This window comes from Anastrepha ludens, chromosome 5 (genome assembly GCF_028408465.1).
Source record: "Anastrepha ludens isolate Willacy chromosome 5, idAnaLude1.1, whole genome shotgun sequence".
Lineage (NCBI taxonomy): Eukaryota > Metazoa > Arthropoda > Insecta > Diptera > Tephritidae > Anastrepha > Anastrepha ludens.
The window spans coordinates 121,091,229-121,117,039 of NC_071501.1; the positions used below are offsets into that span (position 1 = coordinate 121,091,229).

At 37.0% G+C, this 25,811-nt stretch overlaps 2 protein-coding genes across 2 annotated transcripts in view; one reads left to right on the top strand and one right to left on the bottom strand.

Moving 5' to 3' along the window:
* Positions 1-318: 318 nt before the first annotated feature.
* Positions 319-3,395, top strand: LOC128862869 (maltase 2-like). Its single transcript, XM_054101650.1, has 9 exons — positions 319-939; positions 1,010-1,189; positions 1,264-1,421; positions 1,494-1,781; positions 1,840-2,223; positions 2,310-2,460; positions 2,516-2,708; positions 2,966-3,112; positions 3,189-3,395. Exons 1-9 carry the CDS (start codon positions 549-551, stop codon positions 3,253-3,255), a joined length of 1,959 nt encoding a protein of 652 aa, XP_053957625.1. The 5' UTR covers positions 319-548; the 3' UTR covers positions 3,256-3,395.
* A 10,434-nt stretch (positions 3,396-13,829) lies between these two features.
* Positions 13,830-25,811, bottom strand: part of LOC128864871 (uncharacterized) — a 138,990-nt gene continuing 127,008 nt past the window's right edge. The window contains exon 3 of the mRNA XM_054104629.1: positions 13,830-13,906. Within this exon, the coding sequence (XP_053960604.1) occupies positions 13,830-13,906 (77 nt within the window). The remainder of the gene's footprint in view (positions 13,907-25,811) is intronic.

Below are 25,811 nucleotides of genomic sequence, written 5' to 3' on the forward strand. Positions count from 1 at the left end.
TGCTAATAATAAATCCCCCTCAATGAGCGCCAGTAACCAGAGCGCCAATAATATTTTAGAAACAACAAATGCAGCATCGCTTTAGCACGTCATGAAAATGGCAAAGCTCTCATATGGTCAGTGTTGTTGGCGATGTCGAAGTGAGAAGTCCTTTCTGTTACAGTTCAAGTAAGCGGAACGGTAGTTCCTGCGAATTTTTTATAAGTAAATGGAAGCAGTTATGTGCGCAACGATGCACTGTGACATTGGCTGAATAGCAGCGGGATCGATACATGCCCGTGCAGCTGGGTCGCAAATGGCGGCCACTATTAAAGGCGTGCGCCGAGGTGATTGCGCCACTGTCTGTACGTGGCTCTAGCCTAAAGTGCTGTGCTTGTAGACAAGTGTCTTAACGTACATATATCCCAGCGCAGACATAAAATTTTTACAAAAAACCAAAAAAAATATACACATCCAAAGTTTTGAGCTGTGATAAAATTAAGTTTTTTGTTTTTAAGTATTTGTATTAAATTTTGTTTTCGGGTTTAGAAATATAGGTTTTCGTTATAATGTTTAAAAGTTGTTTGGGCCTCAAAGGCCTGTTGTTGATTTTCACTTTTTGCTTGCTGGTGCAGCGAGCGCAAATGTTGGCAGATGCGGCGGTTGCACCAACGCCCAGCTCGCCTGTTGACGATAAAGCTGCGGAGAAGTTAAAAATACCCACAACCTCTACCGCTGCCGAGACGGGGGCAGCAGCTAAGGAAACAAGGCCAGAGGTGTCTGATACAATGAATGATGAGCCCTCAAAGACGGAAACAAACGTCAAGACTGATGCTGAGTCTAATACAGCGAAAATAATAGACAACAAGGAGAAAGACTGGTGGAAGCGTATGGTGCTGTACCAGATCTATCCACGTTCGTTTCTGGACACTACACTCGATGGTATCGGCGATATCAAAGGTGAGTAAAAATGAGAGATATTATTTGTTAATGCATGCAGAAAACAACAAAAAAAATCTATTTGTTGCAGGTATAATCATGAAACTGCCATATTTCGTTGAGACTGGAATTCAGGCCATTTTGCTGGGCCCCGTTTTCCAGTCTCCTATGGTTGATTTTGGCTACGACGTAACTGATTTAAAAAAAATCCAGCCCGAATACGGTACAATGCAAGATTTGGAAACGTTAATAACGGAAGCGAATCTCTTGGGTAACTGTTAATCTTTGATACTGTTGTGTGTGCAACGGATTTATAGATTACTTTGTTTTTTTTTATGCTTGCAGGCATCAAAATAATTATGGACTTTGTGCCAAATCATTCCTCAAATCAAAGTGGGTGGTTTCAGAAGTCCGTCGACCGCGAAAGCGGCTATGAAGACTTTTACATTTGGGCTGATGCCAAAATGAATGAGAAAGGTGAACGGATGCCACCAAATAATTGGGTGTGTAATGCAACGAGATTTAGTGCCGTTTGAAATTTGCACAATTTAAACATTTGTTCTAATACTCCACAGCAATCTTTGTACTATGGCCCCGCATGGACATGGAATGAAAAACGTGGCCAATATTACCTCCACCAATTCGCATCACAACAACCTGATCTAAACTACCGTGAAGCCAAAGTAGTTCTAGCCATCGATGATGTCTTAAAATTCTGGTTGGAAAAAGGCGTTAACGGTATTCGCATGGATTCAGTCGGTTATCTGTTCGAAGATGAACAGTTGCGCGATGAACCACGCACTGGCAAAACCGACGACACCAATTGCTACGATTACACCGCACACATCTACACCAAACATCTGGTATGCGTAATGAGTTTTAACACAAGTCGCGGACTTACCCATAATATTATCCCTACAGCCCGATACTATCGAAATGGTGCAACATTGGCGCAGGTTGCTGGATGACTACACTAGCAAAAATGGTGGCCCCACACGCGTTCTCATGACCGATGCTTATGCTGACGTGAAGACGTCGATGGAGTACTACGAAACCAGCGATGGCAAGAAGGGCGCGCATATTCCACTCAACCTAAACTTGATCACACTGAATGAGCACTCAGATGCACGTGATTATGTGTTCGTTGTAAAGAAGTGGTTGACATACATGCCGCGTGGATTCACTCCCAACTGGGTCATGGGCAATCACAACAATCCGCGCATGGCAACACGTCTCGGCCCAAAGCGCATCGATTCGATGCACATGATAATGATGACTCTGCCTGGTGTGGCGGTAACTTACTATGTAAGTGTGGAACATAGTTGTTGTTGCTTATTGCAATACCTTGAATGTGAGCAAATTTAATACTTTGTTTTTGGCATCGTTTTTAGGGTGATGAAATTGGTATGCAAGATTATCGTGATCTTAGCTGGGAAAACACCTTCGATCCACTTGCACGCAATGCTGGGCGTGCCAAATACAGGCAGCTGTCTCGTGACCCCGAGCGAACACCCTTCCAGTGGGATTCTCTAATGAATGCAGGTAAAGTTGCCGGACGGATTGCAGTGCCAGATTTACTCAATATGCGTGCTTTTAGGCTTCTCAGGCGCCGATAGAACGTGGATGCCTGTGCATCCCAACTACAAAAATTTTAATCTCAAGCAGCAGACAACCGGAAGAAGTCACTACCTGGTCTACAAGGCGCTAACCGAAATGCGTAAGATGCCGGCACTCAGCAGAGGACGCTTACAAATCGAGGCAATCGATCGCGATATTCTTGCAATTGAAAGGTAATTGAAAACTTTTCATTTTTTTAAATAAATTTTTATAAAAAATAAATAAATTTTTATAAAAAATAAATTTTAATATATTTTTAAGTGCGTTAAAGTTTCGGTTAGAAATAAATATCCCAAATATTTTTTATATCGTTTTTTATATTTGTTATACATATTTTTATTTTTTTAATTTTTTTTATTTTATGTATATTTAATTGAACAAACTTTTAAAAAATCGCTTCAAAAATGAACATCCACATTTTTTCTTACAGGGAAGTTCCAGACGATAGCTCCGTTCTAGCCGTCATCAACATTGGGCCACGCGCGCGCGCTGTAAATTTGACCGCAGTTTTTGATCTCAAATACCAGCAAAAGCTAACTGTGTTGGTTGCTAGTTCCTTGTCCACTAAAGAGGCTGGGTGAGTTTGCTTTGCAACAACTTTTCCTAATTCTAACCAACCAGCTGACTAACACACAACCTTTGTACCCTTGCAGTAAAGCGCTGCCCGCCGACGCTTTAGCCCTGGCGCCTTATGAGGGGCTCGTTTGCATGATCGGTTGAATGATTTACATATCTAATTTATAGGTTATTTGGAATCTCCGCTTATCGTCACGAACAATTGAATGGGTTTTATTGATTTAACAGGCTATGTATATGCATGAAATAAATAAAAGCAAAATCATGTAAAATTTTAAATCAAATGAGTTGGTCATTTATAGTCTGATGGGTAATTAAAAGTTGTTGAGTCTGGGTATAATTTTATGTTTTTGCACCTGCCGCATCGAAGGCAGTCAAAATTAATTTTGTGGCCTAAAAGTCATTAAATATTTTGTGCTGTTTTCATTGGCCAGCAATTAGTTTAATGTATTCAGTTTTTTGAGGTTCCAGCTGGTGCGCAACCCCACCTCCGCCTTTAATATGTTTAATAAATTGCTTTCTACGAAAACAATCTGCAGTTGTTAGCAAATCAAAGTGACGGCGTGTGTCGGTTTTGATGACGTCAAACTTCTTGCCGAAGGCTTGGCAGCTAGCCAAGTGTTGCCGACAAGTAAAAAGGCTAAGTGTCGCAAACATACCTACATACGTTGCACTTAAGTCCTAATACATTAGCGCACTTTAAGGCCTCCAGCGGTGTGTGAGTCTGTGCGTTTTTCGGTGACTCCGCCATGTCTACGGTGATAATTTTTCATTTGCTGTATTTTCTATGACTTAAGTGCAGTTTCTTCCCTATTTTTGTATCAAGTACTACGTGGCAGCAAATGTCACTCAAATTGCTTCAAAGAAGATTAATTTAACTGATTTTTCTGACTGTTAAATGACTACATAAAATTACTGCTCTTCAACTGGAAGCCATGTTCCTCTGACATCAAGTGCCGGCTGAGGATAATTCAATGCTGCACTCACGGATTTTTGTTTAAGCAGTGACACAGATTTACGGCTTTTAAGACAACCCGTCTTTTTTATGCCCCCCATTAGTGGCAGCAAATTTGAAATGAAGTTAATGCCTTGAATGAATTTGATGGAGCGCTTTGTGTGATAGTTAATATGAATGCATTTTCCCCATTATTGACTCACCAACGAATTTTTTTTGATACTTGTGTTTATGGGCGTGTATAAAGGGTGGTTAAATTTCAAGGGCCGATGTTGAATGTAAACTACACCTAAACGCCAACGACACCGTTGGACTTTTTTCTTTGTGGTTATTTGAAAGAAAAGGTGTACGTCGATAAGCCAGCAACAATTCAAGAGGTAAAGGGTGAGATAATTCGGCACATTAACTGCATAGAATCTTAGTTATGCCTCAGCGTCATCGAAAATTTGGACCATTTGGCCGATATTTTATTGCATACGTAATTAAGTCATACCAATATTAATATAATAAAGAAAAGTGACAATAATTTCTTAAAAAATTGTATTTTATTCAAAACCAACATCGGCCCTTGAAACTTAACCACACTTTATTTGCATTTTTGATAATTTTTTTTGTTGAGGGTGTAATAATTCATTCCATTCATCCAATTTTTGAACTAATGCTCAAATTTTTTTTAAATTTTTCATACTTTGTTTTATAAACCATAGCGTTCCTTCGAGTCACTTTAGACTTGAACAAAATTATATTAAACTTGAATGGGCTATAAAACTGTAAATCTAGAATTTTTCTAAAAATTCTGACGAAAATTTATTAGGTACGCAACTAAGTTCTCGCTGTTTTTTTTGATGAAAATACAACTTTGTTCTGAAAAAATGATTACAAGTGAATCGTTGAAAGTATTGCCCATCGCTGGCTACTACTTGTTCCTATCTTTCTGGTAGATCTCATATACTGTCGCGGTAAAACTGTTCATCTTTTGAGGCTCCCCACGGACCGAGCCATTTTTTGATGTCTTCATATTAATGGAACTGCTGGTCAGCTAGACCATGCGCCATCGATCGGAACAGGTGATAATTGAGCGGCGCAATATCTGGAGAATATGGCGGGTGGGGTAGGATTTCCCGTTTCAGTGTTTCCAGGTAGGTCTTAACGGGTGTGGCAACGTGAGGCTGAGTGTTGTCATGCTGTAGAATCACTTTTTCATGCCTCTCCACGTATTGGGGCCTTCTCGCGCGATGCTCGGTTCAATCGCATCAATTGAAGTCGATACCCATCTCCAGTGAGAGTTTCGCTTGGCTTTAATAGTTCATAATAATATAAATAACACCTATATTACTTGGTCCCACCAAATACCTATAGTATAACCGTCGCAGCGTGAATATTCGGCCGAGGCGACAACGTAGCAGCATGACCAGGCAGTCCACATGACTTTATTTTGTTTGGATTGCTGTAATGAATCCATTTTCCATCACCCGTCATGATGCGATGAAGGATTTTCTTCCTTTTTTGTCGCTGGGGCAGTTGTTCACAGGCGACACAGCGGAAAAACAATGTTCAACATCCCTTGGCTTTAACTCATAAGGAACCCAAGTCCCCTGTGTCTGAATCATTCCCAAAGCATGCAATCGCTTGGAAATGGATTGGCGGGTAACTACTAATACTGCGTTTGACACTGATCCTCATTGAACAATGCCTCCAATTCAGCGTCTTCGAAGGTTTTTGGCCTTCATTCCCTCGGACGATCGTCAACAATAAAATCACCGTCTTTGAAGCGACGGAACCAATCTCGGCATGTAGTTTCACTTAAAGCAGCATCTCCACAAACTTTTTGTAGCTCTCGATCCGTTTCAGCCGCCGTTTTTTTCGAACGAAAGAGGAAAATCAACACTTTCCGCAAATGACGGCACAAAATCAGACATGATACCAAAACAAAATCACTAATGTGCCGAAGCAGTTTGTTTACCATATGTCTAAGAATGGCTTATGATGTTTAGGTTATGTTAGAATCGACTAGCACACACTGCTTGCGGCATCTATTGACAAACAGCGGGAACTTAGTTGCGCACCTATAGAGGTTTTTTGAATTTTATATAAAACATGAAACTTTGTGCATTAAGGTTTTTGTAGTATTTTTAACATGATAACGTCTTATAATTCGATTTAGCCGGCTGTCGTTGTGTCGTTACCTTGCTCATTAGTGTTACTTTGCTCATTTGTCGTTACCTTGCTCATTTGTCGTTACCTTAATTGAACTGCAAGCGAAAGCGCGGAACGAACAAAGCAAACGAACGGCAACGTTCGACATCTTGCTCTCTCCTACTTAAGTGAGCGTATATATGTATGTATATGCGCATATGTAATTACATATATAAATTCACGTATTTGTACTTGCATATGCCTTCTTATTGATTATTATTAGTTTGATTTACTTGAAGAATTTAAAATAAAGCCAAGTTTGTTAATAATACCTGTTGTTTTAATGTTATTATTATTAATTTTTTTATTATATATGAAGGAAAAAATGTATGGTAATATTTACCATATACCTTATAAGATATGTTGTATACTAATATGTATATAAACATGCATATACATATACAATTTAGCGCAATTTTCAAAAAGAACAAATCTATATGTAAAGATGCATACAAATCATATGAACATATTAAATATACGAATCTATTCCGTACGCAAGCAAATGTAAGCTAATGTGCTTGAACTGCAAGCGAGAGCGCGGAACGAACGACAAAGAGCACAATGGGCCCCCGCGTTCGGCAACATTCGACATCTGGCTCTGTCCTACTTGAGTGAGCATATATATGTATGTATATGCGCATATGTAGGTATATAAATTCACATACTTGTATTTGCATATGCCTTCTTCCTGTGTGCATGGTAATGAACCAATTCTCTGTTGAGAATAGGACGATGATAGAAAAAGTAGGAAATGAAAGGGAGTGTTTCGAGTGTAAAGTGTCTTGAAAAAGGCAAATCGATGATGGTGCCTCTTAGTTTTGTTGACTTATTAACGTCTGATGCACAATCGAAATTGAACATATCTTTCATGAATTTGATAAATGTTTCGTCATTTTTCACGTTTGTGTAAATGTAACTTGACCTATTCCATTGCAATTCCATTTACCTCCTCCTCTATATCCATACAAAGTATCTATCAAACAAATAAAATTAAAATTTTGTTTTGAAAATTTCAACCCTTACTCAGTATTTTCTTATGATGTTGTCACGTTAAACTATCGTCAGTAAACCGACTTTACAGACAACCTCTTTTTGTATACAAAAAATAATATTAAATATTTAGTTTTAAAAGAAAAGCTGTTTTTAGAATAGATAGCAATAACAAAATATATTGTATATAAAAAAATATATATAAGAAAAATTTATGTATTGTTTATTAGTACTTAAACTTAATTAAACAAAATTATTTTAATTTTTCTTTACAAAAATGCGTATATAAAAAATCACGTGACCCAAATACAATGAAAAAAAGTGTACCCCGGGCCTGTATCATTTCTCCTTGACATGTTGATGTATCTGTAAGAAGTAAAAAAATCTTGTAAAATAAAGTCGTAGTTATACTCAGTCAAGCCGGATTTTTGAATTTCGAAAAATTTTGCAGTTCACGGCAATAAAAAAATATATGCGTTTTACGTCATAAATGTCACACTTTATGTATATACAATTTTTTAATAAAAATATCAAAAATCAAATCTACAGAGAAAACACTTTCGAATATTTAAAAAAAAAACTGCATTGGAAAATATTAAAAAGTGTATAAGTTATCATGCGGACCGTGCCGGAAAAAGTAGTTTCGAGAAAAACGAGTTTAAAGTTTGAGGTACAGTAGCGTGCGGGCCGCTCTCTACCTAATTAATGGGCTGTAGAAGCTATAATATTCTGAAATATAATTTCACAGTATATCGACTTTCTGGAAATTTCTGGACGTATGTAACCCCTTAAGATAGAAAAGTTTAGCAAAATGATTGTGTTGTTATTGTTGTGACCACCTGTGTATGCAACTAATCAAAATACTTATTGAAAAACTTGTTTCTATTACGTTCTCTAATATGAATTATTGGAAATTATTTTTATTATTATTTAGAAAAAAAAAACAATAATACAATCTCATATTATTTGAAGAACAGCACTAGCGACTGCGGCTTTTGACTTAAATGAAATTATACATAATTGCAAACTCAAATCATCACCAGCAGACTAATTTCTCTTCCACTTTTTACTAAAGCAACTGCTGACTACTGTCTGAATCTCAATATTTTTTTTTTGCTTTGTGTTTGCGCGTATGAGGAGGTTTAATCCGCCGAATGCATCATCAAAGCTACCGTCAAAGCAGTGGTAGGTCATGGGTCTAAAGAACTGCCCTTCAATTGGAACCGTCGCTCACTCTGGAATCGCTTTCGCATTACTTCAGAGTGGCGTTCAATCTTTCTCATTTCAAGATCAGTGGCTGTGGGCCTGCGTCCAGGTCCCGCTTTTTCATTCGGAGTATGTTTTCCATGAATCCACTGATGATTTCCCACGTTTGTGTCTGCCTAGCATTTGTCGGTTACATTTTCGGTGTTTATATGACCGACTGAATTTTCCTACGTTCGACATCCTTATTCCCAACGCATTAACTATCAATAGTAGTGCAAAGTTATGCTGGATATTTTTCAGTAAGAAATTTAAAGTTTTAATAAAAAGTATAGACAATTTTAATATTTTATTTTTTATTAAATATTTTTGTTAATAATATTTGTTTCTGCGTTTTTAATAAAGGGCGGTTAAATTTCAAGTGCCGATATTAAATGTGAACCACACCTAAAGGTCAAGCTTTTTTCTGCACTTCATTTGACATTTTTTAATTTCAGACTAATTCAATTTGAACCATGGAAAGATACACAATCGAGTAATGCGTTAAAGTTATTCAGGCTTATTATGAAAACGAGCGTTCAAATCAAAATGCATATCGCGCACTTCGTGATTCGTGTTGAGGCACTTTTGCACCTCAGTGGATTCGTCAATAAACAGAATTGCCGCATTTGGGCGAATGATAATCCAAGAGTGATTGCCGAAAAACCAATGCACCCACAAAGAGAGACTGTTTGGTGCGGTTTATGGGCTGGCGGCATCATTGGGCCGCATTTTTTCTAAAATGAGGCCGGTCAGGCTATTACTGTGAATAGTGTTCGCTATCGTGAGACGATAACGAACTTTTTATGGCCCGAATTAGAAGATATGGATGTGGACGATATGTGGTTTTAACAGGACGGCGCCACTTGGCACACAGCTAACGCAAGAATGGCTCTTTTGCGCGAAAAATTTGGTGGCCGAATAATCTCACGTCACGGCGATGTCAATTGGCCGCCAAGATCATATGATTTGACACCGTCGGACTTCTTTCTTTGAGGTTATTTGAAATAAAAGGTGTACATCGATAAGCCAGTAACAATTCAATAGGTAAAGGACGAGATGATTCGGCACATTAACGGCATAGAACCTCAATTATGCTTCAGCGCCATCGAAAATTTGGACCATCGGATGGAGGTGTGCCGCCGAGGCCGGTATTTTGTTTCGTACGTAATTGAGCCATACCAATATTATTATAATAAAGAGAAATGCTATGCTAAAATTGTATTTTATTCAAAATCAACACCGGCCCTTGAAACTTAACCACCCTTTATAAGCCTAAAAATCGACTATGAAATATAAACAGAAAAATAAATAAATTGCTGCCGGAAGTGCGCCAGTTAACAGGGAAGCAAATCAGTGAATTTCACGCCGTTAGCAGAATTTGCAAATCATTCAGCTCACTTCGTGGCGAATTTTTCGCAAGACCGTAAGCTTCTTCTTCATCTTCTTCTTCCTGATAACGCGATGAACGCTGAAGCAATTTTAACTGAGTTGAGATCTAAGTTTATATCCCCACAATGCCAATCACTGCCCATTTAACTTCGAAAATGAAGCCTCTTCATTATTTGACGCAAAACACAAGCTTTATAAGGAAGAAAATGCTCAACATTGTTTGCAAAAAAAAATAAAATAAAGCTAATATAGTTTTGAGCGACCTTACACTTATACTTTATTACTATAAAATTAAATGAGCTTTAAAATTTCATACTCAGAAGTTTTCTAAACGTACTGATTAAAAAGTTGAAAATCTTATGACAACTTTTTGAAATTTATTAAATATTTGTGAAATTTACACAAAGTTTGGAACATTGATTTATGAAGTTAATTTTATTTAATTAAAAATATTTTTATGAAAAATTAAGGAAAAAAAATTAGCATAAAAAATATTTCGAAAAATATTACATAAAATATTACTTATACACAAGCAAGTTGCAGAAATAATTTTTTGTCTGATTTTGTGCCTCACAATTAACCAGAAAAAAATGTTATGATAATTTATTACTTCATATTGCTTTATACTATTCCACCAATTATTTGCATTTGCTTAATCATTCTCTATCAGCCAATTTCTTTCGTCCCACATATTTTCTTTTCCATACAATAAACCTTTGTCTCAGATTAACTACTTAAATTAACGCTTTCCCCACCTCCACTATAATTCAAAATGTGGAATTGAAAACATTTAAATCATAATTACTTTTTTCTTTGTATGCACAGCGTACAGCTGCACCCGAATGCCACCTTTTCGTTGGCCGCTTACGAAGGTATTGTTTTTGGCTTAAGTTTACCTGTGGCGGTGCTCAATGCCAGAGCGTAAGTAGTGGAAGAGTGCAAAAGTTGTTAGTAAAGTCCTTAATAAGTTTTAATTTCTCCGCAATTCTCCAACATTTTTATTATCACAGTCACAGACGCACCGTTATAAGGTTATTAATTAAATCGGTGAGCATCATTTTGGTCGCATTGTTTGTGCACCGAACGTCAACGAAAAAGTGGACTCAGCTGCGTTGTTGGGATCGTCTGGACAGGCGTAACAAGGAGAGCAGATTTCGTGGGTAAATTTGTTAATTTGGTGAAATTAGTTTTACGCCGTGGCCAGTTTATCATTAAGTTGACAGAGGTTTGTTGGAAATAAAATATGTGTTTGTGATATCTTAAATGCGCCTGGCTGTGTGTTGTAATTTAATTGTTGCGAAAATTCAATTAGTTAAGAAAAGTGGCTGAGACAATGAAATGAAAATAAAGCAGATAATCATGAAGAAATGGTGTTTATTTGTGAAAGACAAGGATGCTTGGTGCAACATTTTGGATTTGTAAAATTTTAGTTCCGTTCAGTAACAGCTGGACGTACACAGTTGATAAATTTACAGCGTAAAACTATAGAAAAGAGATATCATAGTAACTCTCCTAAGCGAGTTTTTTTCTCCTTTATTGGTATAAGGTTTGAAGCAGTACTTTGGCGGTGAGGTAAATATTATTAGGAAAAAATTACCTTTACACACATCAAATGATGATTAGGCTTACCTGAAATGAGAGATAAATTTAAAAATAATTAGTAAGATATTCATTGAGTTGTAAACGTATAATAAAGAATAAATAAATTTTATTATCAAACATGAAAAAAACTGTGGTTCAATAAAAAATCGTTTTATCGTTATTCTCTTTTTATTGATTTTTTAGAAGCATTGTACAATTGCACCTTCTTCTTCTTCTTAATTGGCGCGATAACCGTTTACGCGATTTTGGCCGAGTTTAATAAAGCGCGCCAGTCGTTTCTTTCTCGTGCTAACCGGCGCCAATTGGACACACCAAGTGAAGCCAAGTCCTCCTCCACCTGATCTTTCCAACCCAGAGGAGGTCTTCTTCTTCCTCTACTACCACCAGCTGGTACCGCATCGAATACTTTCAGAGCCGGAGCGTTTGTATTCGGACGACGTGACTTTATTCGCTGCGCTATGTCTATGGCGTCGTAAAGCTCATACAGCTCATCGTTCCATCGTCTGCGATATTCGCCGTTGCCAACGTGCAAAGGTCCAAAAATCTTACGCAGAATCTTTCTCTCAAGCACTTCAAGCGTCGCTTCATCGGATGTTGTCATCGTCCGTTCTTCTGCGCCATACGTTAGTACGAAGTCTTGTAGAGTGTTAGTTTTGTTCGTCGAGAGAGGAGTTTACTACTCAATTGCCTACTTAGTCCAAAGTAGCACTTGTTGGCAAGAGAGATTCTATGTGCAAAAATCTACACAAAAATATTTATTTCACCATTTTATTAACTTAACTTTGAAACGTTTGGTACAAATACTGCCTGACATATCCTTGGCCACAAATATTGTCCAACTTTTTTTAAATTTTTAATCTATTTTATACCTAAATGTTCAATGTATATTTTGTATACGTGACCCAAACATTTTTAGATGATACATTTTCGCTTACTCTGCTATTCATAGTAACACCAAGTGTGTTAAGTGGAAGAGTAGAAATCAACATTATTTTGCACTAAGAATAGACGAAAGCAGCAACTCACTTAAAATTAATTTTCATCCATTAACGAGAACAAATACTCATCCTACGCAACCAATTTTTATACGCATTAATTGCGCAAAAGCTTCACTATCTGCAAATTCCATTAAAAGTCGGTAATGTTGTCATGGCAAGAATAACAGCGTAAACAATGGCAAATAACATGAGAAATATTTTACAGTAACTTAGCATTAACCAAAAGTGCTGGGGTAAGGAAATTATCTGTGGGTGGGAATTGAGTTGGAAACCCCTCCACTGCTACATTGTTACTGGCGCATCACTAAATGCGCTCAATAAAATATTGCATTCTTTATTACTCTTTACTATAAAGTCTTAGCAGCAGGAGCGTACACGATAGACCCTAAGATAAGCTACGACCCAGGTATGTAAGAGCGAAAGCGGAGATGAAACTTGCGCTAAGGTGAAGGGAACTTGGGAAATGTGCAAAGGAAATTGTGGGTGAAGGAGCGCAGCTCTTAATGTGCAGCAATGACAATGTATTTAAAGTTAAACGAGATGAAGTGTTTGCTGCACACACACACAGTGACGGCATTGGCAGCGGCTGCCAACTGTTCACATTTCACTTTTATTAACTACGTTGCAGCAAGCGCGAATAATTTTAAGCGAGTTACAAAAACTGCTGTCGAAAAACTATTTTTCTTCGCAACTCACGAAAAGTGTAAAAGACGTAAAATATGCACAGGAAAGGAAGAAAATCCAGATAATAGGGTAAGTATGAGTATGCGTAGTTTATGCTGGCGCAGGTAGTGCAATAAATTTATGCTTGGGTGGGTACACGGCAGTGTTGGTGAATTTCAATCACGCGCGCGATTTTATCACGTTTCAGCATTTCGGTGCACGCGTTCCAACTCACTTATGCGCATAAGTGTTTGTGGTAAGGTGGTGGTGCTTGCAGGACCCGCTAATGAGTTTGAGCGGTAAGGATGGCGAAGGTGTGCGCTACGCGTGACGGATTGTCGACCAACTAGCAGTGCAGTGAGGTGGGTTTCATATACATATACATACAGTCCGGCGCAAAAGTTTAAGACACTGCATAAGTAAGGGGTACTTCAAAAACCACGCCTAGATGTCAGTAGTGAATAATTCCTGCAAAGTATTTTTTTTATGTTGTCATTCACATTTGTTGAGCAGACAGATGTACTCGTACAATGTTGCACTTTAGAAAAACGCGTTATAATGATTGAAACTATTTATAGAAATGGCCGATCTTTGAGAATAAAATATCCCGAAATTCCTAGTTTTATTGGTGGAAATAATCATGTGAATGCGTCGACAGTTCAAAGGTTGGTGAAAAAATTTCAAGACACTGGTTCTGGTGTGGGTAGAGCAGGAACCGGCTGATCGAAAACTGGACATTCTGTGGAGAATATAGCAGCTGTAGCGTAAATTAATGCAAAAACAAAAAGAAAATATGTTCACAATATGCACAATATGATTTAGTGGTGTATTTGGTTCATTGTTGTTGCATTTCTCACGAATTTTTAAGAAAGTTGCTGAATTGTCAGTCCTTAGTCGAACTTAACCTGCCAATTGCCAACATTTTTTTCAACATTCGGTTGGGCACCCGGGTCTCACCTTTTTTCGTTCTATTCGAGGATCCTTTTTAAAAGGACGTAAATAAATTGAAAGAAAATTAAATTTTAGGAAGCTACATGGAAGCTCAAGTCGTTAGCTATAATAGAAATATGTTAAATTCACCTCCAAAGTCGAAAAAGTCTGGCCAGATGCGGGCGCTCAACGGAGGGTTAAATTCGGTAATGTAGAACTGGCTGTTGGGAGAAATTATCTTCTGGTATAATTCTAGGTCGTGGCCTTGAAAGTGGATTTTGAGTCATTCAACCAGTTTACACAAATTTTACTTATCTACAGCTTTTCTGCTGTCTGTCTGAGAAAAAATTATTTTGTTCTCAGTGCCACAATCTAGTGTTGGCGATCGGCATTAACTGTCCAAAAGTGTCTATTTGATTTGGTAACTTAGAACTTCTCAACTTTTGCTAAGTTCTCTACCGAATGTCAATTGAACCGTTACCAATTTTAATGAAATGCTTAGTGGAAACAGTTGGGCGCATCGAGACTGTAATTAATAAAGCGTATGAGAACCGTTGCCGCCGTACTGGTACCTGAAAAGTAACCAGTTCTTTCCTGAAAGGCCGGACAAGATGATAGCAAAATGCCTTCTCAGACAGAAAAGAAGTGAGCTACGTGCCTTGAAAGGTCTAATTAGGGGTCTACATAATCTACGGTCCCGTATGGGACTATATACTCTACGTCGCTCTTGGTATTGTTTGGAGGATTTTGCTGAACTAAGATGGTGTCTTTTTGAGTCGGATGCACTGAGAATGTGCGAATTACATTCGCTTTTCTTCGACAAACTGCAAAGATTCTTAAAAAAATCTGGGAATTTGCAAAGAGTCTATAAATCGCCACCCTACCGGTATTTTCTAATCCTTTGAATCATCTCTATAGTTCTTGGGTATTACCCATATATCCCAACTTAACTGATCATTTGGGTTTATGAAAGTCTATACACGTTTCATTCCGCACAAGTTAACTGAGGACCAAAAATTGCTCAGAATTTAACAGTCGAAAGACCTCATTAAAGAGGCGAGAAAAGACAAGAGCTTCCTTCACAATACTGTACTGGTGGTAAAACGTGGTGTTTCCAACATGAACCTGAAACTAAGCGTGAAAGTACCAAATGGAAGGCCCCTGATGAGGCACCCCCCAAAAAATGTGGAGAAGTCAAAAATCAGGTCGATGCTCATGTGTTTTTACGATTCCAAGGGAACTGCCCACAAGGACTTCGTGCTAATGGGCCAAACTGTCAATGTAACTTTCTATCTTGACGTTTTGAAGCATTTGTTGTATTGCATCCATCGAATTTGTTCTGAATCGATCCATTCTTGTGACTGATTTCTTGATTAGAAATCTCATTTTAACCATCCAACACTCACCGTTTTCGCCTGATATGGCTCCTTGTGACTTCTACCTATTCGAAAAATTACATTTGGTCACGTAAGGGAAACGTTTTGCGTCCACAGAGGCCATCCAAAAGGCTTGTACAGACATCCTGAAGGACATTCCGGTCAATGAACTGAAATACTCTTTCGAAAGGCTTTTAGATGACGAAAAACAGTGTATCGAGGCCAGCGGGGACTATTTTGAATAAATAAACTCGAAGATATAAGAACAAAGTTGCTACCGTTTCTATTTTAGCTCAGTCTTGCTTATTTTGGGCTTCACACTGTATATTGACCGAGTGGTTGGAATTTGTCCGGTTATCCACTTTTCGATTATAAATATTTATCTAAAAAAATAAATTAATAAAATAAAATAAAAGAACATAGATAGTTTATTTTTTTTTAAGTAAATCCGTCATAATTCATTTGTACTCTAGTGGCCCCTAACTTCTGCGCAAGGCTGTACAGTTGGTTTATCTATTGTTAAGTGTTTGGCCGAGCTGCTTCTCCCTTTTATTGTGTGCGTTTTTATGCTGATAGTGAATTAATGATACTTGAAATTTTATGCTGCTATCGAATGGCGAATGGTTTTTAGGAGTAGCTTTTTATGGCAGAAATTCACTCGGATGTCTGTCATTGCTTTTCACTTTTATTGCTGACCAAACTTTTTCCATCATTTTATCGTTTGTTGTCCAAACTGTGAATCGAATCCATGACCCCTTGTCTGATAGCCACGCGCAAATAAACTCTGCTGAGGTAACCTTCTCAGAATAAAATGGGCTGCGCTCGACTGAAGCATGACGAAAATTGGTTTCATGTCATGAAAGGGCATCGGCGCCCATCTGCTCGTATGCACCAGCCAAAAATTGTCATTGGCTTGGCGGCGCACAAGATGTGCATTTGTGCGTGCCTTCCAGCTTAGTGCTTATATAAATCGTTGTCTTTTGCCTGCAATAGCGTGGCTGACATTTGCTCTGGCCACTTGACAATTGAGTTCATTCAGCTTTGTCAATGTTGCAAGCAGGGGCAGGAGCAGCATGTTGCCGTCAGCACTAGCATTTTCGCACTGCACTGCATAAGCTATTTTGTACATGAATCTCCGTAATTTGCTGTTGTGACAGGTTCGTTTGACAGGTTAACTCAATGCAGCAACATGCGCCTCTTTAGCTTTCGAGCAATTTTGTTTCAGTGTGTAACAGCTTGTGTGGTGAGTGGCTATTGTTGTTGCCGTTAATGAAGTTGCTTTGGAAGTGGAAGTGTCTGTTGTTGATTGCAATCGTTGTTATTTACTTGCGGCTCGTGCTTTGTGGCTATTTGCTACTATTTACCATAGGATTTCATGTCAGGGCAACAATGTAAAAATTAGTGATTTAGGAGAAGTGCTTAGAAGTAGATTTGTAGAGGTAGGAATTAAGAGGGGTTATACCGCTATATACAACATAATTGGCGTTTACACTCTTGATTGGGTGTTTGGGCGAGCAGCTACTCTTATTATTAGTGGTGTACGTCTTGATGTTGTTACACTAATAGAGCGACCCACAATTTTAAGCCGTCTCCGAACGGCAGTTGGATTTTTATGAGGAGCTTTTTCATGGCAGAAATACACTCAGAGGTTTGCCATGGCATGTCCGGAGGTGACCGCTATGAGAAAAAACTGTTTTTAACATTTGGTGTTTGATGCCGGAGTTTCGAACCTGGGCGGTGTTTAACCCATATACAACCACCGTGCACAAGCATGAGCAATTTTTGACATTCAACTATAAGCCAGTAGAGTATCTGCGAAAATTCTCAAGCAAAATTCCAAATATTTAAAGGATGTTTTTATGGTGTGTTTTTTGAAGCAGCAAAAAAGGATGGGCCAACTTTTTTTTTTCTTTTTCTTTTTCTTTTTCTTTTTATTTATTTTATATTTATTTTAATTATTTATTATATAATATTTTTTTAAATTATTTTTTCAACTTTTCTTGAAATTTTATTTTCAATTTTTTTCCAAATTTTTCCCATATTTTCAAACTTTTTACAACTATTTTTCGCCTTTTCTTAAATTTTTTCCCCAATATTTTTATCAGTTTTTTTCAATTTTTTTTCAATTATTTTTCCACTTTTTATAATTTTTTTTTCAATTTTTTTCAATTTTTCTTTTAAATTTTTTTTCCATATTTTTATTATAATCTATTCACATGGTGTGCTAATTTTTTACATAAAATGCAAGAAAATATCGTGTACTATAAAATATATTCATCTGCGAAAATTCTCAAGCAAAATTTAAAATATTTAATAATGTTTTTATGGTGTGTTTTTTGAAGCAGCACAAAAGGATGGGCAAACATTTGTTTTTAATTTTTTTTTATTTTTTTTTTTATTTTAATTTATTTTATATTTATTTTAATTATGTATTATGTTATATTTTTTTAAATTATTTTTTCAACTTTTTTTCAAATTTTATTTCCAATTTTTTTCCAAATTTTTCCCATATTTTCAAACTTTTTACAATTATTTTTCGCCTTTTCTTAAATTTTTTTCCCAATATTTTTAATAGTTTTTTTCAATTTTTTTCAATTATTTTTCCAATTTTTTTATCAATTTTTTTAAATTTTTTTCCAATTTTTTTCAATTTTTCTTTTAAATTTTTTTCCATATTTTTATTACAATCTATTCACATGGTGTGCTAATTTTTTACATAAAATGCAAGAAAATATCGTGTACTATAAAATATATTCTGCTGTGCATCGAAAAACGGTTTTTGACCCTTTTCGGACTATTTGAACCCAGTGCCGGCATTTGAAATTTTTTATAAAATTAAATCAAAATACTTTGTTTTTTAATTTTAAATTTATTAATCAAAAAATACTTTCTTTTAAAATAAAATAAAACTACTCTTTTTAATAAAATAAGTATCTAACAACGGAAAAAAGTTTTCCTCAGTCAGATTTGGTTTGGTTCTAATAGTCGGAGTGCTTCCCTTCCGATTTTATAAGGAATAAAGAGGTGTGGATCTACACAAAATAATTATTTAATATCTACTAAATTTTAAAACATCGAAAAAGATATCAAAAGCCCACTCGCTGTTCAGAAATGTGGCTGATCGTGCATTGATGGTTGCTTGCCTACGACAAAACCAGATATCAGTGCATCCATCGGTTGGCTTTTAAGAGCTTAATAATTTAAAATCATAATAAAAAACATATATATTGTTGGAATGCATTTTTTTCCAATAAATCTGGTCGTATGACGTCAATGGTGCAATAAAATGATTGCTAAGCACACTGTTGCGCAAAGTTGCGCCATCTTGTTGGAACCCAGTGACGTCGATGTTTATCTGATTAATTTTTGGAAACAAAAATTCAGTCAACATGGCTTGATAGCCCCCGCCGTTCACCCCAAAGGCAGCTCTTTCCCCATTTCGACAGAAATACGGACCGATGATGCCTCCAGTGCTCTATGAACTTCACTAACCGATTTTTTGTAAATGTATACCTAAAAGCAATAAAAATATTGTTTTTCTTTCCTATCCTTTGTACGTTTCTCCAAGGGATACAAATCAAAAATTCTTCTTTAGTTTATTGTGATCGAAATTTTATTTTATTTTGCTTGCTATTTTTACTGCATTGAAGAAAGGGAAAACTATTCCTGTGTGCCATTTTATTACCACTGATAATGCCGCACTGCAAAGAGCGCCATCAGCAAATCACTGCTGCAGCGTAAAGTATTCGGAGTGGTGCGCAAATACACGCCAGACATCTTACCGTCTTCCAGCAAAATTTACAACCAGTGCAACATGCCACACTCAATCGCTTTCTTTACTCTACTTGTATCGCCTTCTTCCGCTTACAACACTACGCTACACTATCGTATTTCTTAGCTTCGCATAATTGACTTTCGATGTTCGTACCGAGGCGCCAGAGCAGACAAAATATTTGGAATCCAAACAAAGCTAAAGCTGCATACTACCATAAATACTCGTACATACATACATATACGAAACATGTGGGAGGCAGTGCAACTTTGCGTCTTGCACCAGCAATCATTTCCTCTTCCTGTGGAGTGCAGCCAGGTTGGTTGCGTTGTGCAATGTGGGTGCTTGAATATGTCACTCCCACAAGAGTACATATGAACACACATAAACTTTTGCACCCCATACAGTAATTGAATCCGGCTTTCTCATAGAAGCATCGGTGCTAAGAAGCACCTTGCATGAGTGGTTTCAAACTGGTCCAAAGGAGGAGTAGGGTATGAATTCTCAAATCTGAAAAGTTAATTAGAAAAGCTGATCGTAAAATTATAATAATAAATAAAGTCAAATAAATGCCTCCATTCCACAAGCAACAATATGCTCCAGGATCCAGCGTTGTTTACTGATAGATTGTCACATCTGCCTGGTGCTTACGGCTTACGGTTGCTATGGCATGCGTGGCATTTCTAAATGATATTAGCACCGCCTTCAGGGGCAGTCTTATTTGGGAGAAACTTAAGGAAATTGCAAGGCCGATGAGCTACCCAGAAAGGGTACTAATCTTTCACTGCAAACAGAGACAACACTGGAATTCCTATGGCAACTTGCAAATTAAGCATAAAAAATAATATTCTCCTGGAGGCCAATAGGCCGTGGAAAGAAGAATATACTTGTGTTACAATCAGGCTGATTTGACCGGAAATGGTTGGGACAAAGTCAGGAGAATAGCTCAACATCTCAAGAGAGAACATCGCGAAGGTCGTGGCTTGTGATACCGGTCATTGGCTGTTAGGTAGGCACTCTTCTAGGCTAGAATACTGCAGAAGTTGTAGAGACGAGGAAGAGGAAGAACAGAGGAACAACTCCTCTCTAGCCTTAGTAGTCTTCCTTGTCCAGTCTTAGCTAGGAGTAGAGCCAGGTTGTTAGGAAAATACTCTTTTGACTCTCTTACGGAACTATTCAGTGTGGGGATAAAACCTATCCTACGTTTCATGAGAGCGCTTAAATGTTTCTATAATAAATAAACACTGAGGTTCCTGTGTTATGCAGAGCAACCACAATGGACCTAAAGGGTCTTAGTGAGTTGACTATTATAAGCTGACTGCCACAAACACCTAACTTAACCTGCGACTTACGACTTTTCTATGCTATTCTTTCGACAGTGTCATTTACGCAGCCGAGGGAGCATATCGCCTTTGTTTAAAGTGACGTAGGTGTGCACTAGGGATGCCAATCCCGTTTTTCTTTAATTTTTGCTTTCTTAGAATCCCGCGACTAGTCGTTTCAAGTCTCAAGATTGTTGAGCATAACTTTTTTCATCAGGAGCAAATTTTCCTCACAAAAATACTTCTTTTTGAGAAAAGAAAAGCTGAGTTTGCAAAATTGGTTCAACTCTCAGCCTTGGCAGCACCTTTTTTAAAACAGCGGAGTTTGTATAGGGCGGAGAATTGTGTTTTTAGAGTGCAAAAAAATAACAGCCAGAAATGACTGTCACATAAAGTAGTTAGCCTGATGGATATGACCAGGTTAAAATCTGCTGTATGATTTTTTGCACATTTATGGAGAAGATCTTATGGATCTGATAAGCAGACGTCTTCAAAAATTTATCAACAAATACCTTAGATTTATATGCCGTATTTTTTTGACCAAGAACAGTCTCCAATCAACATTCAAACTAAAAGACGAAAATGGAACTGCATTGGGAGTACTTTCAGTAGAGAAGACGGCAATGTTGTCAAAATGCCTTTTCAATAGAAGTCACAAAGAAGGCGGTGCAGAGGACGCCCATGACAAACTTGGAAGCGCACAGTCGTAAATGATGTATTTGACGGGTAACAGAAATCCTTGTTTCCGCCCTATGATCCGACTAGGAGCGATAATACGTGCGAAGAGATTGTTTTTTTTATAGTATTTCATTAGTTCTTCGTAAAATGGCATCTTAAAGTATATATATAACAAAATTAAAAAAGAATAAAAAATAATAAAATTAAAATAAGTAAAAAATAAAATAAAATAAGACAAATAAAAAACATAAAAGAAAATAAAAATAGAACACATATCAAGGCCAAAGAAAGATTTCTTTTTTCTACGGGCAGCAAAGAAAGCTAAATCAATATGTTATCATTTCTGAGATATCGCACCCTAAATACAAAAGGGTCACAACTCAAAATGTACCTTCTACTCAAATATGAACGAGACGTTATCAATAAAACGGTCCGCTGATGACATATGGCAAAAATAAATTTTTTGTTTTTTGGTAGGACTGTTATAAGCTTACATGGCAAACTTCAGCGTGATATGTTACATAGTTTGTTTTCTGTGCTACTGTAAACAAGTCAAGCTCGAGTGTGGAAAATTTTGAAATGTGACCTTTTGTATTTAGGGTGCGATATGTTCTTTTGCGCAAACATTGTTTGATATTTCAGAATCCATTACGCCGAAATGATATAGTTTTGATTAAGGAAATTGACATTTTTTCTATGTTTGGGGATAGAGGCCAACATAGAGCGTTTCAATTTCTATCAACAATTCAGCCAACGGAAGTTGGTGTTTCTCAAGTGCTTAGGTAAGCTAAGAATAAATCGCTGCCACGCTGCGAGGGCCCACTTAAATAAAGAAGTGCTTGCTTTACATGTAATACCTAAAAAATTAAGTTCGGAGAAAAAAAAATTTCAATGCTTTAATTTTTTTGCCTAATACACTTTAATCGAAACAAGGAGTAATTTAAGCTCTAAAAATAATTCGCTAACATATATTATAAATACAAAAACTTTACACTTCGTTTGTTTTCGGGACCCCGGAATTACCAAATCCATATCCCTAAAATTCCGGGATCAGTAAAATTCCGAAAATTACACCTACTAATCCCAGCAATCCGCTCGCAAAATGTAAGGTTACGTATTTTTACTAGTTTTTGAGTCTACCTGGCTCACGACAGCACATCACACAGAGCGCCAACGCAAACACCCACTGATCACATAAGTGTCCTAGTTACTTGCTCCATTTATTATTTCTTTGTTGTTGTTCATTTTAGTGTCGAGACACTTTGCCATTTACACCTTACCTTTTGTCGTTGGCAAGCACTTTTAATTAGTCTGTGCAAACCATCTAAATTTATGTGCCTCTCTGGACATATTGGCAGTTTAGCGTTGGTTGCAGGAGTGGTTCATACAAACTCAAGAGTGCGTGTATATGTATGTGTACACATATGCATGTGGGGAGAGTTACATGTTAAATTCTTGGACTTTACACAATTTAATGTCTGAGCAGACACAGTTACTTAAATTAGGTGAGTATTGAGTCAAGTGCGGCCGCCGTAGCCGAATGTATTCTACATATATGTAGGTGTCGAGTACGAAAACAACAGTGTATGTCAGAATGGTGAAGAAATGGTGGAAGAAGGTGTGTGTGAATTTCTGAGAGAACTGCCAGTTACTGTTCGCGATGCTTAAAGGAGAATAGGTTATTTTCTATCGCTCTTTACAGAAACTAAAAGTTAAAAAAAAAGTGGTGGAGAAATAAAGCAGAAAAGGGGCACTACGTACGCCACTGCTGGAGATGAAAGGAAATAATGAAATTAAAGCTGAGCATAGAACCATCTCAGATGTCATCTATTTTTTTAAGATCCCTTAAACAAGTGGATGAGTCTATTTTCATTCTCTATACATTTTGAAGCTATCACTGGTCAGTTTGGGATACAAAGCATTGACTTTGCCAAGAGAAGGAAAGATAACCGTATTTATGGAGCTGGAACCATTCAGTGCCTTAGCTGACTAACAAATGTGTAATTACTCAGTGCGTTTAAAAGACAGTAAGTTCGTTGCAGTGATATGGAACCTCAGGCAGGTGCAGTTAATTGGGTGTGCACCTTGTTTAACGGAAATCAAATTCGATTTTTCTTCTTTTGAAAATTGATGTTATATTTGAGCATTATTGATAGAATCACCGTAAATTCTAGCTTTCGCGGATGACATCAATCTAATATCCTGGAGGATAACAAAAAGCTTTGGAAAATGATTTTCTCAAACTTGAGAATGCAGTCAGAACCTTAGATCTCCGCATTCATGAATCAAAGCACAAACAAATTTCAGTTCTCGATATTTGTGGGTAGCCTGTCTGGACACTGTCCGCGTGATAGCATGCTGTGAGACCCGGCATTACTTCTAGTCCTTTTTGCAACAGTTGTATGGAGGATGAGGAGGAACCATTTCAGCGCCTTCTCCACAGCTGCCAGCTTCCACGGGGCTGAGCGTATGGCATCTTGGCTCTCATTTCTTTGCTATGGTACCTGTTGAGCTTCATCAGCAGCTCGAAGCGTGATTCAGTCTTTTTTCGGTCGTCATCCACAAAAAAAAATTTGTCAATAAAAGTTGTAGGCAATGAACTAAGGTTAATTCAATGATTTTGTAAAAATAATTTTCATAAATTTTTAATAATTTTTTTCAATTTTTCAAATAAATACTTAAAATAATAGTTTCTTTTGTATTTGGAAATAATAAAAAGCTATAAAAACATGTTTTGTTACAGTTTTCTTAGAAACTGCTATTTTTACAAAAAATCAATTTTTTGATTTTCTCGAGGAACTAATTTCTGAATTTTTGGCTAGAGTGACCGTATGCTATTTAAACCCTTAAACTTATAGCTTTAAACTTCACGCTTAAAAATACACAATCATTTTTTTTTAAACAAAATCCATAATAGAATTACTTAGTACCAGCAAAATCTTATATTCAATAGTTTACGGACAGATGAAACTAATTAAGATCTATACAGAATTTTATTTGTACATTCGCATGTGCACATGCCAAATATTTAGAATTCTTACTTCCCCCCTTTGATAACGAAAGTAAATGCAATCCTAATATTTTAAGCACATTTTAGCTTCTACAATTTTCTAACCTCTTCATACCTATCAAATGTGAAAAAAAAAGTCTGTGCCGTAGGGCCATTGCCTTAGCCGAGTATTCTAAAACAAAAATTCAATGGCTATGTGCTTCGAAGCCATAAGGGACGCACATAAATTACCGTCAATTGCATGAGTTCAAATATTTGTGCAAATACTTTTCGTAGCTGCTTGTAGTAGCAGCGATATGCTTATAAAAGTGTCACTGGAGAAAGTTAACATACTTGCAGGCGCGTTTGTGCATAAATATGTGCATGCGACTATGTTGAATTCATTGCCAACAGCTGCTAAATGTGCGCAATTTCCATAAGCATTCACCAATAAAGAGTTTCCTCCACACTTTCCCCTAGTTAATTTCTCTCTATGCTTCAGTTAACACCATTTTACGGCTGTGCTCTTCAACGCTTTGATATGTATTGATCCGAGTTTAGCCTCATTGTATGCTTTTATTGCGCTGCAGGTTGATTTCTTTTTAGTTTTTTTTACTTATACCTAAAATTTGTATGTCAGAACTGTTCTTCTTTTTTTCAGATTTTATTTACTTATTCTTCCTTTTCCTTTTCACTTTTGCGCTCTCTCTTCCTCTCTATTGTCAATTGTGACATTTGTCTGACAGGCAAATATATCCGCATTTGTATCCAATCCACTTGGCTGCATTTGTGGGTGGTCTAAAATATTTTTTTTATTTTTTATTCCTTACTTTTTACTTTCTGTTTGCCATTCAAGCTGTGCGGTACCGTCTGGGTACTGCACGAATTGTTTTGCCAGTTTCATTGCAGTGGCGCACAGTTGGCATTTGACTCGTGAAAAGAGGTAGTAAGGAAAGAGAAAATAAATTAAATAAATGTAAGTGGTAATTTTAGGTCCTTCAGTGTATGCATGCACACACATACATCTAAAACAATAACAATTGAATGCCACTACATGTAGGTAAAGTTTGCGGAAACTTAGGGAACTTAACTGAATCTGTTGCAAAATTTTTTAAATTTTGTTTGTTAAAATTTTGCTACAAGCCACTTAAAAGCTTTTCACTCAAAGTATGCTGAAATTTAAGCGATGCCTTATTGCTGCTTATGAAGAAAAAGGGTCACAAGTTTACTGGCATTAACTTTTTGCACAAAACCACAACAAAATGTTTTCACTTTGCTTGTGGACTCTTTTGATACAATTTTCTATTATTTTTTACTCGTATTTGCTTTTGTTTTTTTCCTCTTCTTAATTTTTTTTCTTCTTCTGCGTTCTTCCTTTGTTTTTGCATGATCGACTGATGCGTCTCCAAAATGCCTGCGGTCTTAATAATTGACTAGGGCTGTAAGTCAGTGACGGCAATAATAAATTCAAAGCCGCAACGTACGGCGGTTTTTCTACATGAAAGAGTCTGCCAAAAGGGTTAGTATTAGCTGGCGCGAAATGTGAGTTAGATGCCCAGCCTCGGATTAAAGCCCTTTTAGAACAACGAGCTTGA